At 42.9% G+C, this 14,717-nt stretch overlaps 2 protein-coding genes across 4 annotated transcripts in view; both read right to left on the reverse strand.

Annotated features, from left to right (window-relative positions):
• Positions 1 to 183: 183 nt before the first annotated feature.
• Positions 184 to 9,215, reverse strand: LOC115554080 (ubiquitin-conjugating enzyme E2 E1). Of its 2 annotated transcripts, none has more exons than XM_030370692.1 (6): positions 9,111 to 9,215; positions 7,914 to 8,099; positions 7,556 to 7,606; positions 4,856 to 4,988; positions 2,780 to 2,927; positions 184 to 499 (listed from the first exon to the last, which is right to left on the reverse strand). In XM_030370692.1, exons 2-6 carry the CDS (start codon positions 8,066 to 8,068, stop codon positions 402 to 404), a joined length of 585 nt encoding a protein of 194 aa, XP_030226552.1. In that variant the 5' UTR covers positions 8,069 to 8,099; positions 9,111 to 9,215; the 3' UTR covers positions 184 to 401. The 2 variants fall into 2 exon arrangements, with proteins under 2 accessions (XP_030226552.1, XP_030226551.1); XM_030370691.1 differs by having other exon boundaries at positions 7,556 to 7,627.
• A 394-nt stretch (positions 9,216 to 9,609) lies between these two features.
• Positions 9,610 to 14,717, reverse strand: part of ube2e2 (ubiquitin-conjugating enzyme E2E 2) — a gene marked incomplete at its 5' end in the record, with an annotated part of 5,394 nt that continues 286 nt past the window's right edge. Inside the window, 2 exon segments of one of the 2 annotated variants that reach the window (XM_030370690.1) lie at positions 9,610 to 10,456; positions 12,053 to 12,200. In XM_030370690.1, coding sequence (XP_030226550.1) covers positions 10,359 to 10,456; positions 12,053 to 12,200 — 246 coding nt within the window. 2 annotated transcript variants of the gene reach the window in all.

Consider the following 14,717-nt stretch of genomic DNA (forward strand, 5'->3'; position numbering starts at 1 on the left):
TGGATCAATTAAGTTTTATCCTATGTTATTATTCATATGCATAGCAGAATGATTTCCCTATTCATTATATTTGGCTCAAACACTCATGTAGATACTCAAGGAGAGAGAGTGTGAGATATATTATATATCTCAGAGACCTACTAGCGGTACATATACATGTGAAAATAAGGATGCAAGCAGATCTCTTCTTTCCATAGGTTTTCTTTATTACCTTACTTTGCGGCGATAACTTAATGAGGAAGCAAAAAATATACCAGACAATAAAGTACTAAAAATCTGAGATAGAAACCATTCCTGAACACAAACCACGCGGATTACCCCAACCCCCCCCCCAAACCCTCTACAACCCCCCCTCTCTACCCCTCCCTCCCCTGACACACACACGGCTGGGCTGCAGGCGTCTATGTGGCGTATCTCTTGGTCCACTGTTTGGCCGTCCGATCATGTTCTGCTCTGTTGGTGGTGTACTGGGTGGCGATGCTTCCCACGAGGGGATCGGCTGCATGGGAAACACACAGGAGGTAGCCGTAAGGGATAATACTAGATGAAAGTGAAAGTAGGCAGAGACCACCGGTTTGGAACAATGAGAAAGTCCTCCACAGTATGGGTTTTAAAGGCGCACTCACACTAGGCTATCTGTACTAGGGCCCGACCGATTCATCGGCCTGCCGATTTAATCGGCCGATTATAGCTTTTTTGAAAATAATCGGCATCGGCCAAAAAGACACAGATTACAATCGATTTTTTTAAATTTATTTTTTTTATAAATGTTATTGCCCTTAGTATCCTGCAGATTGCGCTCCTACTCGCCTTGCTAACTAACAACTTGCAGAGTAAAAAAGAGGAGATTGAATTTTACCGTACAACATGAAAGCACGCTCGCTCAGGCAGCTGCGCGCTCACCTCGCCAATCTACACAAGACGCGTTGTTTGAGCATGTTGTGCCTGTTTTTCTTTAGGTCCCAGGCCATGTTGATTTGTTATACTGTAGACTCTAACGGTGAGACCATACTGCTCAGCACGCACGTGTTAGTCACTGCTCAGGAGCGCAGCACATTGGGAGTTAGTTATTTATTTTACATTTTACATTACCCTCATTTTTGACTGTAAATGTATTCTAAAACACTCAAAGGTTCTGAATTCAATTCACATATTCGTCAAAAGTGTTTAAAGTATATTTAAGGTATCAAAAACTACGTTTTATATGCTTTTTTTTTTTTTTTTTTTTTTACCGTGCCAAAGTCCGTTTCACACCTGTACCGTGCTCAAGTACGATTGCCCCCCCCCCCCCCCCCCCCCCCCCCGCTGTGCGGTGGCCTGTGCTCACACTAGGCAATCCCAACTGGGCCTGAGTACGGTTGCCTCTAGTACATACATCATCACGTCGTAATACGTCATCACTAAGCGTCCGCTGCTTTGTAGAACAAAACAGAGAACCCAATTTACACTTTACTGACTTTGTTGCTTATTTGGAGCCGTTCTACTCAGATACAGCCCTCTCTCACTGAGCGCGTTTACACTGCCAGAGGTAAATTGCTTGCTGGAGCTAGAATCCCAATTTACCCTCCCGGACCCTGCACACATTAGCGGTTTATTGGGTTTCATTCTGTTGTAAATGCGACGGCTCCGTGGTTTTGGGGGGGGCCTTGGGTAGAGCTGTTGCTGCGCTGTCTCCACAGAGACAACGCAGCGATATAGCGTGAGATTCAACTGGAGAGAAAGTGAAATCTGCAAGCTGCTGATAATGTGAGAGAAGGTGATGTAGTCGTATTAAAAACAAAGACGTTGAATGATAGTGCGACCTACGAGATAGACGCAGAGGGACTGTCCTTACGAGGCTTTTGTCGGGATAAAAATCAACTGGTCAGCAAAATATGTTGCTGAATATGTTGCCGTTTTTACACTTGTAAATAGTTAATCGCGTTTGTAGCCTACACTCGGCCGTGAACTTATTCTTGCATGCGGGTGTCTTCAATCTCAATCAAAAAATATATAAACATTCGGAAGTATGCAAATTATTCTAAAGAGGTCTAAACTCCGTATGCAGCCCCGCCTTCTCCAGTGAACCAAGAAAGCCTGCGCCGTGACGAACGGAGGATTTTTGATCAAAAACTCAACTTCACTATCACACCAACGTGAACCCACTCGTGAACCGCTTGCCGTCATGTTTGTTTAATGGGAAAGAAGGGTTGCATGGACTATACGTCATCCAGCTCAGGTTGCGTAGCCGTGCGTAAGCGTGTGTCGGCTCATTAGCATCTGTACCGTGGCCTGAGCACACCTCTCAGAAGTGTGCTCAGGCCGCGGATTTGAACTGTACTTGACGGTTGGTGTGCTCACACTAGCCAAACGATCTAGACTTGAGCACGGTACAGGTGTGAAACGGACTTGGGCACGGTACAGATGGCCTAGTTAGTGCGCCCTAACAAGGTAAATATCCTCCAGTATTCGTAAGATATCGAGGTTTAACTTTTATTTTGAATAGTGCCTTTCCCAGTATTTTGAGTCTGAGTAACATATAATTGAAATAAGTTGACAAACAAGTCTCAGACTTTGTTGGACTCAACACTCAAAGCCGTTGATATCCAAATAGAGGTGCAGTGCTTGGTTAGCATTTAGTTCAATGGCTCTTCTTAAACACAAGTTAACACAACATAAACGCTAGTTAATAAACGCAGTTATTATTATATATATGTACGTGTCTGTGTGATCACCTCCCTGGGAATTGTGTTCCAAGAACGGTGCTTGGTGGGTTTAGCAGGGTTTAGTTGGCCCTTACCTGGGTTACAGTCTGTGAGCAGGGAGCAGATGGAGAGCAGGACCTTTGAGATGGTGAGGGCGGGGCTCCAGTTGTCCTTCAGGATGTCCAGACAGATCACCCCCTGGCTGTTGATGTTGCAGTGGTAGATCCTCGTGCGAAACGTCACCTGCACACACAATAGGAAACAGTCAAAACCACCAGTTTTAAAACGATCAAGAAAATAGGTAGCTATTGAAAATGTTTTGGTATCCTATAAAACACCAAAGCAAAAGTATAACACAAATATATTCAGTAGGTGTGATATTTTAATCTCCGAACTTGCATGGGGTCACGGAAGCATTATGATTCTGAAATGAACTACTGCCCTCTAGTGGTGAACAAGAAAGCAACAACTAAACAATGGAACGGCTGTACAATAGAATGAGTGGAACAGTGGAACTCATGTGTAACTTTCAAATTATGTACGAAAAGAGAAAAATTACTTTCTTTTTTTAAGCGGAGCCATTTACCACTACTTATTATCATGCATAATTAGGGACATATTTTGCAAAGAGGATATATTGTCCTATTTCGAAAGAACTCAAGCGCTGATTTTTAACACTCAAAATGGCTCATTATTAGGGGTGTGCCAAATAATCGTCATGACGATGCATCGCGATTCTAATTTTCACGATCTACTGCATCGATTGTTGACGCCAAGAATCGATTATTAATTTAAAAAAATGAATAATTAAAAAAAAGAAATTTTATTTTTTTATTTTTTTATATAGTTTTATAAAGCCTATTCACTTTTTGTGGCATCAGTTTGTCCTCTTATGTTTATGAAATAATATTGTTGTTATAATGGCAGCTACTTCCAAAAGGGGAAATGTTTGAATGTTTTCATTTCATTGGTTTAAAGGACCACTGAGGCCATGTAAACGGCACTGATTATCCTTATTTTGTTATTTTAAGTTTTATAGATCCTTAGCACTTCTTGTCAGTGTATCCAGTAATAGTAGTTTCAATAAATACAGCTATGTATGAATTGAGTTGCTTTGAGTTATCAATTGAACACACTATCCAGATCATACACAGCCAGTCGGCCACTGGTAATGGCTTAATTTTTTTTTAACAGTGTTCAGTGAAAATTCACAATGCATCGCAATGCATCGCAATAATTCAAGTATCGCGATGCATCGTGATAGAATCGCATCGTGGCATGTCGCGATGAGTTATCAATTGAACACACTATCCAGATCATACACAGCCAGTCAGCCACTGGTAATGGCTTAATTTTTTTTTAACAGTGTTCAGTGAAAATTCGCAATGCATCGCAATAATTCAAGTATCGCGATGCATCGTGATAGAATCGCATCGTGGCATGTGAATCGTGATACGAATCGAATCGTGACTTCTTTGGCAATACCCACCCCTACTCATTATGCGGGGTTAGTCTGGCTCACCTTGGCGGTTCTGAAGTTCTATTCTGACTCATATTAGGGACATGAAGGGGGAGGGCTGTTTCTATTAAGAATTTTCCCATGCTCTAAGCTATGGTGGCTGAAGGCAGCGGTTTTTGTGAAAACGACTGCATTTCTTCAAATGTTGAGCCCAAGCCATTATATTACTGAATTAAGGATTCTGATTTGATATAAATAAATATAAGGCTTTAACTGGTCTCTTCTAGGTCAGCTAGATTTACTAGAATTAAGCGAGAACATCAATGAGAATTTTAGTGAAAGTCAACATGTTAATTAAAAAAAACAACAACACGAATTTATCTTTTTAATTCAAGTTAAATTAGATGCTGTTTTGTGTGTCTTGGTTCCGGGAGGCTCTGCACTTCAAATGAGGATGAAGCTTTATGGTATCCTACCTTATATAATCTACGACAAACTTTGACGTGGAAATCAAGTCAGGTTGAAGAAAAAGGAAGAAAACCTCAAATGTTAATATAACGGGGGTTCTCTTTGCAGTTATGCCGGTAGTTCTCCCTCCACTGCGGTGGCCTTGGCAACAACGCCATATTGCAACAACGCAATAATGTTTTTTTTGCGTCAATCCTAGTATTGAGGCTAACTTTGGGGGGTTTGAAGGGGAAGTCAGGCTCACCTTTGGGGGTTTGAAGGGGTAGTCGGGCGTGAAAGCGATGTCCAGGAAGAAGACTCCTCCCTCGTACACGGAGCCCGGGGGTCCCAGGATGGTGGAGCGCCACTCATAGATGTTGTCTCCCTTGGGCCCGGCGCTGAGGGAAACATGTCAAATCAGAAGACCCTTTATAAAGGACGCCACTCATAATAGATCAATTAACCCTCAATAATTCAAAGATGAAATGGAAACGTAGATTCATTCAATTTAAAAGGCAGGGGTAGGCAATGTGGGGACCCCCGGCAGACGAGGATAGACTTTGAGGCCTCCCCTCCCTCTAGCAATAGGTCTGCCTAGTCTTGTGGAAAACTCTGGTCCTGCTCACTTATGCCGCGTTTCCACTGCAGGGTGCGGTACGGTTCGGTTCGCCTCAGTCCGGTAGGGAGGGGGCGGTATAGCCCAGCTCAGTTCCGAGGTCGCGTTTCCACCGCCGACAGTACCCTTATGGTAGGCCGGATGTCGATCGCCGCGGCAGCTACGTAAACATCGTAAACAACGTCTTCCTCCCCAAGAATGCCGAGGAACGTCTCCACCTCCTTGTTCGCCCAAGCAAGCGTTTTGCGCGACATGTTCATTGTAAAGAATAATACCTCGAGGCTACTGTTTGTTTGTTTTTATCCCCACGTCACCCGGAAGTGACGATTCTGTCAACCAATCAACAGAGCCCTTTCAGGGGTCTCGGTAACCCAACGGAGGAGTACTGAAGACGAGGGCAAAACGAGAACGGCTCAGTCCGGGTCAGCGGATTTATTGATTTATGTCAGGATGTAAAGAATACTTCGACAAATATGACAAAACATGATTCCAAAATAAATCACCTACTCTAGATGTATAGATAGCAATTGTAATCCAAACCATGCTATATGACATACAGCCTTAAATAGTTCAAATGAAAGCAATAAAGAGCAAGAAAACACAACCTTTTTCTGAAATATGGAGGGAGGGAGGGGGAATCAAGTATATTTAAAGTCAGAATCGTTCATCTGTAGAGCACCTGATGAAATTAAGTCTTAAGTCTCAATTTTAAAAAGAAAATAAACAGACTTCTCAAAGCTAGCTACAAATATAAAGCAGAATACTGAATACCAGCATGGAAAAAAAGACACAATTCTCTCTTTACTCTGGTCCATCTGCTTTGACAACCATAATAATTCCCCTCCTAGTTTCTTCCTTCTAGAAGACAATTACCAAGGAGCGACAACAATATACCAAAGATGCAGTTAAAAAGGAGCACTTGGAAAACCACTAGCTAGACCTGCCCAGGCAAAAATTACTTTTGCATCCTCATAATTGAAAGAAGTTCCAAGATTCAAGTCTGATCATTCTGCAGAACACACACACGAACACCCACACAGACCCCCACCCCCACCCCCCCCCCCCCCACACACACACACACAGGAGCCATTAGTCAAACTATCTGCTGCTGGTTAGACTTTACAGTTTCCCCACCAGACAAGCCAGGATTGGCAACCAGCATGCAATTCAAATGGTATCGCCATCAATAGGGGTGGTCTTAATAAAGCTCACTAAAGTAAAAGTTATTCTTTGTGTGTGCAGTTGTGATAAACATTCATTTGAAATTGTATATACCTGAAATTTTTGTAAATATTTTTTCTGAAATATTACAGGGAATGAAAGCATTTTTAGTGCCGTCTGTAATCAGTAGTCATGATTCATAATGAAAAATGACAGAATTAATGCAAAATCAACACAAAGTGGGTATTTAAAGAGCCAGTTAATCATATATGACCGATAACATTGTGGGAAAGACCCTCTCGGCTGCGCACGCAGATGGCGTTTTTTTTTTGTTTGTTTCAGAGGTAGTCTGACGTCACGAGCGGGGGCACCGGTGGTGCGGTGTGTGTGGACGTGTGGAGCTGTCAGAGGTTGACTGTGTTGTCCGAGAGAAAGTTGGGCTTTCGTCCACTTCCTGGACAACTGTAGTATAACGCTACAAGGTGTGGTGGATTCCATATACAACCTTGCTTTTTATAAAGCTCATAACACTTGCAAAACTACGGTACTAAACAGGTATCATAAAGTCGGCATGGGTCATTACCATGGGGATAACACAGTGTTGAATTCCATCTGAAACAGTAGGGCTCACTGGCTCTTTAAACTCAAACAGTGTGAGAGAGATGTGCTCTCCTTCCTCAAGCATGTTCATCCTCTGTGCCCTCTTGCCTACACACTAAGTGTGTATTCTTTACTCAATGGTTCCTCTCGACGGTAGATCAAATAGAGGTCAGCCACCACCGGAAGTAAACAACGCTGCGTTAATTGTGCAGCTTTGTTTTTTAACTTAAGATTAACTTAATTTTGACTGCACTAATTAGTTGAAGAGTGCAGAATCAAATGCAAGCATTGTAACCAAGTCAAAATGAAGGTGTGATTGAGGAAGTGGGGGTGAATGTGTGTGCTAAGTTTTTCTTCTGCAGCACCTCAGAAAGGTAACATGAAACATGGCACTGTGAGAAATTAACTAGTTCACAAATTCTCAGAAAACCACACCTTTTTCCACAACCTCTCATCTCAATCAAGGCCCAAACCTTTCCGAAAATCAATAAATGTACTGCACGTCAGCAAAGTTTCTCGGCAAATTTGAATAGACAGCTCAACATGAACCAATGAAAAAAGAAAGCAATAGGTCAGGGGTTAACCCACCTGCAATTTGGCGGAGGGTCCAGTGTGATGTCTGCCAATTCCTTCTGAATCCTGTGTGCGCAGACAAACACACTTAAATAAACCAAGCAATGTATTATTAAAGTGCTCAACAAAGTGGAAAACAAATAAAACATTTAATTTGAATAATTGATGCATAGTTGAACACTAGTATGTTTGAAGAGGGAAAAGGTGAATTCTGGAGAATGTTCAAAGAGAAATACCTCACGTTTATTGATGTTGTGAATGTATAGCTTATTTTACTGCACAAAATATAATTTGGTGGACCCTGGGTCAAAAGGCAACACCACATAGTTGGTAATGGCATGCAGAGGTTTGAGAACAGGGATACTTGCGCTACCTTTTGGCACTGGTGGACAGTAACTTGGAGGTCTTGTTCATGCTGGCTTTGCTTTCCCGTTTCTTGCAAGGAGTGTCCCTCTGGCGGTTCTGGATGGAAGCAGGAGACGGCGAGGAGGAGGAGCTGGTGCTGGCACGGGAATCCTCATCCGACATACCGGTTTGGATTGGAGAAGAGCCAAAAAACCTACACATGATATTGAAGAGCCATGCATTTAATAACAATGTAGACATGGACCCAAACTGTACACATGAGAATCGAGGTTCCCTCAAGCATCCACCTGGTTAATTTATTCAAAATGCATTGAAGATGTAATGAACCAAAAAATACACGTCAGACAATATTCAAAAGGATTATCCTTTTTATAGGTTACAGACATGACTTCGTCTTCACCGGTCTGGTGAAAGACTAGTCAAATCTGGGTCTCTTCGGCTTTAGTTCCTAAAGAAACCATTCTCTTATATGAAATACAGCTGCATGAATCCTGTGTGTGGCGATCAGACTATGGGATGATTGAGTGGCTATGGCTCCAGCAGGGGTCTCGGACGGGTGTTTGGTAGAGGGGGGGGTCAAAACAATGCTAGATAACTATTTGGTCATCCACACGCAACGATCACTAGCCTAACCAAAGTTAGCTTTCTCCAGCGATGTGTTAGCTGGCAAGCTAATCTGCCACTGTGCTAATTCTATTCTATTGCTAACACTGACCAGTACCTCAGCTGGTCAGCCGATGGACTTATTGGCGTTAGAGGGAGACACGGTCGCACTATGAATCGTCCACTGGCAGAGGTTGGCCATCAAACTGATAACGCGATCAGGCCTTGGGTCCGACTACTCCCTGGAAGACAATTTAAACTATGGCGTGTTGAACATTTGACCAAAACCTTCAAAGAGAATCGTGGTGGTGTCATACTGTCAGTTTTGAGTATACCATGGTTCGCAATAAGGCTCAAACGATATCGTCACGTCATTGCAGGTTGGCATCGCTTACTGTATTGATGATATAAGCCAAACCAGCTCCGTCCCAGCAAATAGTCAGTGCTCTTATGGAGCGATTCACTAACCGGGAACGTCTTGTTTACTTGTGTAATAATGTTATATTTGGAGAAACATAATTATGTCCCCCTTCTGTGTTCCGGGATATAGCTTACATTCGACCTACAATCATTTTGAAGTGCTATTTTGGCTGAAACTTACCCTCTCTATTGTGTCTGGACCTCCGCCACTGTCTCGGTTGGTGCCTCACGCCTGCTGCGGAACGGAAGTACCGCGGATTCAGTGGGCTAGTCCCTTATCCAGGGTAGGTGGTCAAATTAGACCATAAACTGATATCTTCAGCAAAAACATTATTAAACACACGGGGCCGTCAACATCTTTGCTTTATGTACGACGTGGTATAAAGATACAACTCAAGTTCGTTTTGGTGGCATTTTATTAGGATCTTCTCTAAAGTCATTTGTCCTGAAGAACTAAATAGACTAAAATAGGTCATGGGTTTTTGTGACTGAAAAGGAATGCATTATACTTTTTTTTATATCCATTAGAATCGAAGCCTTTATGCTTAACTTTGTAGTATTTATTGTTATTGCTTGAGTTAATACGGCTCTTTATTTGTATTGCTTAAAATTATATAGTACGAGTATTTAAGTCTAAACCTGTGTAGACAGGATAAACACCAAGTGAGCAGAGACAGAACGAGCGTTGTCACAAGCCAACCACATTGTGTTTTATTGGGTGCTTCAGTAATACAAGTGCACAACAAACCACTCTGTAATTGCAGAGGTGGCGGGTAGCCAGTAAATATACAAGTCCTGCCTCTTTCACGGGCAGACCTATACATTTGTGGTCTGCCTCCAAAGCCTTTGAAAAAATACATACAGTACAAACAAAATCAGTGGGGAGTCGAAAAAGCTTTGACTTTTTTTTTTCTTCCATTGATGCAATTCCTCCTGATTCATGCAGGTAACATACTGTTGACAGAAATACAAAATGAAAACTTTAAATGCGCCAGGAAAAAACTAAAACGAAAGTAGTAAAAGCATATAATCTGTATGTTTTGTTCCAGGTGCCACTAAGAAAACAGATACATATGTATAGCTGAAGGACGACGTGTAATGATAGGTATATTTTTTTTGTTTCTTAATACAATACTTCCAACATTCTGATGTTGAAAAATAAAAATGCCAATCTACTCTTTGTATAAAAAAGAAGCTTTCAAGTCAACAAGGAACAAAAGACAGTTCTTTACACAGAAAAAAGGTAGATAAAAGGTTTGGGAGGGAGGAGGGGCAGGGCAAGGTATATCGTTGCACTTAGTGGGTGTGCTTTGACAGACCGGGGAAGAGAGAGTGAGAGAAGAGAGAGAAGAGAGTGAGAGAGGTAGAGAGAGGTACAGTGAGAGAGGGCAAGGGTGTTTGAGGGAGCGAGTGGCTAGCGTGTAGCAGCCTATGTAGCGTATCTCTTGGTCCACTGCTTGGCTATTCTGTCATGTTCCGTTCTGTTGGTCAGGTACTGTGTGGCGATGCTCCCCACCAAAGGGTCCGCTGCAGAGAGGGAGAGGGATCAAGACAAAGAGACAGGACAGAGAGAAGAACAGGTTATGTTCCAGATTGATGCTGTTTTGCATGCAATTTTACCTATTCAAGTATTTCTGCTGTGATTTTTTTCGATCTTTATCTTGGTTTTGGAGTAGACTACCAAAAATGTATTGCACACATTTTTTAGTATACAATACAAAAAATAGTAAAGATAATATTTCTCCAAATAGAACAGTATGTGTACAAGCTCATTAGCTTTAAATCGTGTGCAATTTTATTTATAATAAATAGCTGGGTATGCGCCAATGATGAACGGAACCAGGCTGAAACATCTTAGTCTAAACACCAATAAATATAATAATTGATCAACCAGACGTGTGACATGCGTGTGACATGTCAAAAGGAGACATTAAATGAACGCTAAAACTGTAATTCACCATGTTCTAATGACCTGGAAGAAATGTTCAAATGATTTCACACCAAATGTGATGAACTGAACTATTGCTTTGACATAAAGATAGAAAATCTCCATCACGAAACGCACTACTGGTGTATAGGGCGGGATGATAAATCAATATTAATATCTATCACGAAAAAATCAGGGATCCGTTTTTTTTTAAAAAACATTTTCGATACATTTAACAGCATCGATTACTGACTCCACCCTGAGTCGGTGCAATGTGTTAAAGCAGAATACAACACGCTACATCAGTGGGTGATGACGAACATCCACACAGCGACCCACAAACAAACTGAGGGAGTTCCCTTTTTGGAAATCCCGGTAATCTGAGCACCGTTCAGGTCATTTTGTCTGCAAAATGAGTGCCCCTCACTGGGGCTAGTTGATGCATGTTTGCAGTCCCTCCAACTAACAACAACTCACGGTGACACCTGAGTGGTCATACTACTGCTCAGAAGAAAATGACAGAGTAAACGGAGTGAGAGGAAACGAAAGGATGACGAAATTGTACCCAAGAAAGGTCATACCACTTTAGATATTTGGAAAGGGTTCAGCTACCATAAGTAGGACTAAGCTCAGACTGGTATTGGGTGCAGAATATGTCTGCGACCAGTCCTCAGCAGTAAAGGAAACACCACCAACCTCTTCCACCATCTCAAAAGGAAGCACCCCACAGAGCACTATGGTTCCAGCAGGAACAAACCCTAATTAACCTTCTGGTTTCTCTAGGGTCTTGTTCTCAAGAGCATGCTCCTTAAAACTGTAAAATCGAACATTAATAAATTAATATTATAAAATATATATTGCGATGATAATTGATATCGATCACTATAAAAAACCTATCGTTATACGATTCTCTGCCATACCGTGAAGCCCTACTGGTGAACATAGCAGGCAAAAGGTATTCCCCGTACTTTAACGATTAATATGAAGTTTAAATGCTGGTATAACATTCAAGGTTTACTAACGTACCTCATTAAATGATCCTACATCATCAATCAGGAAACCCTTTAAAATGAAAACCCAACCCATCCAACCCCTGCCGCGTGAACCAGTTCAGCTCTGAATCGTGTGTAAGAATCTCCAGTGAGGGCGCCCCAAACTGAGGGTCCGGCCTGGGGGGCTAGCAGGGGGTCCCTTACCTGGGTTACAGTCTGTGAGCAGGGAGCAGATGGACAGCAGGACCTTTGAGATGGTGAGGGCGGGGCTCCAGTTGTCCTTCAGGATGTCCAGACAGATCACCCCCTGGCTGTTGATGTTGCAGTGGTAGATCCTCGTGCGAAACGTCACCTGCACAACAAGGACCTAGGTTTAATTCACAGAGCACCAAGGATCAGGTCAACTGAGGCACTAGACGACATCATCAGGAAGGTGTGGGGTACGGAACGTTGATTAAGGCTTCACACGTGTGTGAAAGCCTTTATTTCTGAATCATTAATACGCTAACCCAAATATCTATGGTCTCTACATATCTGAAAATAATTTACTCTCTTGGATGAAAGCATCTGCTGATTGACTAAATAGTAAGTCAAGACAAAAGTACCAATCATCATCAGCTTTTCATCAACAGACGAACTTCAAGTCAGGCACACACAAAATGTTCTATTATAAGTAGTGTTGCTTGCATAGGAGGGAAAGATATGAGACGCTTTCTTGGTCGGTATGAAACAAGATAATTGACATTCAAATTAGATGTCGAAAGGTCTGAGATACCAATACAATTATGATTTTATGTAGCTTTATATATCCTTATCAGCCTCATAGGTCTTATTTCACACCCTGGCCCCCACGACGCAGCCCTACGGTATCCTGAGAGAGCCGTAAGCTGTTTAACAGTTTATAACGCCTGGTCGTCCATCTGAAGTCTGCTAAACCCACCTTGTCCGTCAACACAGCTATCTGAGCCCACTCTTAAATACATGGAGAAATACTTTGATAATAACGATTTTCTTGGGATAAGGGAGACTCTGGGATTGGGTTCAAATGTTTCTTAAATCGGTTGATGTAATTATCGCTGGTTACCCGATTCTAGAGAGGGATATTTCTGTTGTAGAAAGGCAGCAGGCTTTGAGGGATTTTTCTTTAAACGTTTGTCTTTAGTGATCCATTGCTGGTTATGCTTACATTTATATTGGAACCAGACCGAAAAAAGAATCATTCTCATTATATTAAATATAAAAATAGACAAAATATACCACTGATGCACCACTAGAGGGCAGCAATCGTAATAAAGCCTTTTATCACTGTAATGAATAGTGCTTGTGAGAGCTAGACAGTGCCGGAGCACTAGAGCAAGAGATGAGAGAGCCAGAGCGTGCCTTTGTGCAAATTAGCAATTTGATTTACAAGCAGAGTGACACCAACACCGTCATTGACCAAACAGTTTAGCCAACCTTGCCGTCCACCCCCACCTCTCTAGAAGCTGGACATCTGTCCCGTCCCTCTTCCCAATACCCGGGCCCAACATCTGTCCCCCCCTTGCACCCCAACATCTGGAAGCCACCTGACCTGCCTGACCCTCCACAGGAAACGTGTAATGGACCTTTCGGAGTGCTGGACGCTATAAATAACCATGCCATGGCACAAAGCCCACCCCTCCTCCCCTGCCCTCCTTACTTCTCCTCCCCCCATCCCCCTCACCCCGTTCTCCTCTGCCAGCACCTCCACCCGCCTGTTCCTCACCCCTTCCTCCTCCTCCCTCCCAGATCCCCGTTGCTAAACACATGCCCATGGTGAGCCAGCCACGAGGAGCGGGCGGGGGGTCGGAGGAGGAGGAGGAGGAGGAGGAGGAGGAGGAGGTGGAGGCGGTGCAGAGGAGAGAAAGCCGCTGTAGGACTGACTGCTTCCAGTCAGCCCAGGGAGCAGCGGTGGTGCACAGGCCCATTGTGCACCGGAGCTCTGGGCCTGGCCATGGAGGGGGTGTTGGATACGGATCACAGTGTATGTGTGTGTGTGATGGGAAGGGAGCTGTAGGGGAAGGGGAATGGGGGGGAGGGGGACTACAGCCCTCCGGCTAAAGAAGCAGGCCGAAAGCTTTTGGGCTTCTTTGATTCTGCTGTCAAACCGGGAGGGAGCAGGGGAGAGGGCAAGAAAGAGAGAGAGAGAGAGAGAGAGAGAGAGAGAGAGAGAGAGAGAGAGAGAGAGAGAGAGAGAGAGAGAGAGAGAGAGAGAGAGAGAGAGAGAGAGAGAGAGAGAGAGAGAGAGAGAGAGAGAGAGAGAGAGAGAGAGAGAGAGAGAGAGAGAGAGAGAGAGAGAGAGAGAGAGAGAGAGAGAGAGAGAGAGAGAGAGAGAGAGAGAGAGAGAAAACATGAGCTGGAGAGGGTGAGTTAGGAAAAAACGTTCAAAAAATGTACACAAAAAACTCAGAACAAGACTCAAAGAGTTGAAAGGATAATTGAGTACAGAGTGGGACAAAGGAGGATCCACCTCGACACATTTTAGTTGTCAGTGTCAACATCCGATCAAATGGCCTGAAATATGCTGGGGCGAACAGGGAAGAAAGTAAACCGTTTTTTTATAATAACAGAATCTGAACTAGGTTCATGCATGACAACAATTTATAATCGACAAAAACAAAAAGAAAGTACAAGCAGATATAGATGAACACGCAGACATTATGATGATAAATAATCATAATATTCTTTATGTTTGGATGTTCGATACACCAGGTCTACTATATGCCTTTGACTTCTTTTTATTTCTTTTTATTGTATTTATTCACTACTATTTAGTCATTTCAGTGGACACTTTTATCCAAAGCCTGACATGGAGTCATTGAGCAACACACTTTAATACTGCATCGTCCCT

Source organism: Gadus morhua, chromosome 11 (genome assembly GCF_902167405.1).
Source record: "Gadus morhua chromosome 11, gadMor3.0, whole genome shotgun sequence".
Classification (NCBI taxonomy): Eukaryota; Metazoa; Chordata; class Actinopteri; order Gadiformes; family Gadidae; genus Gadus; species Gadus morhua.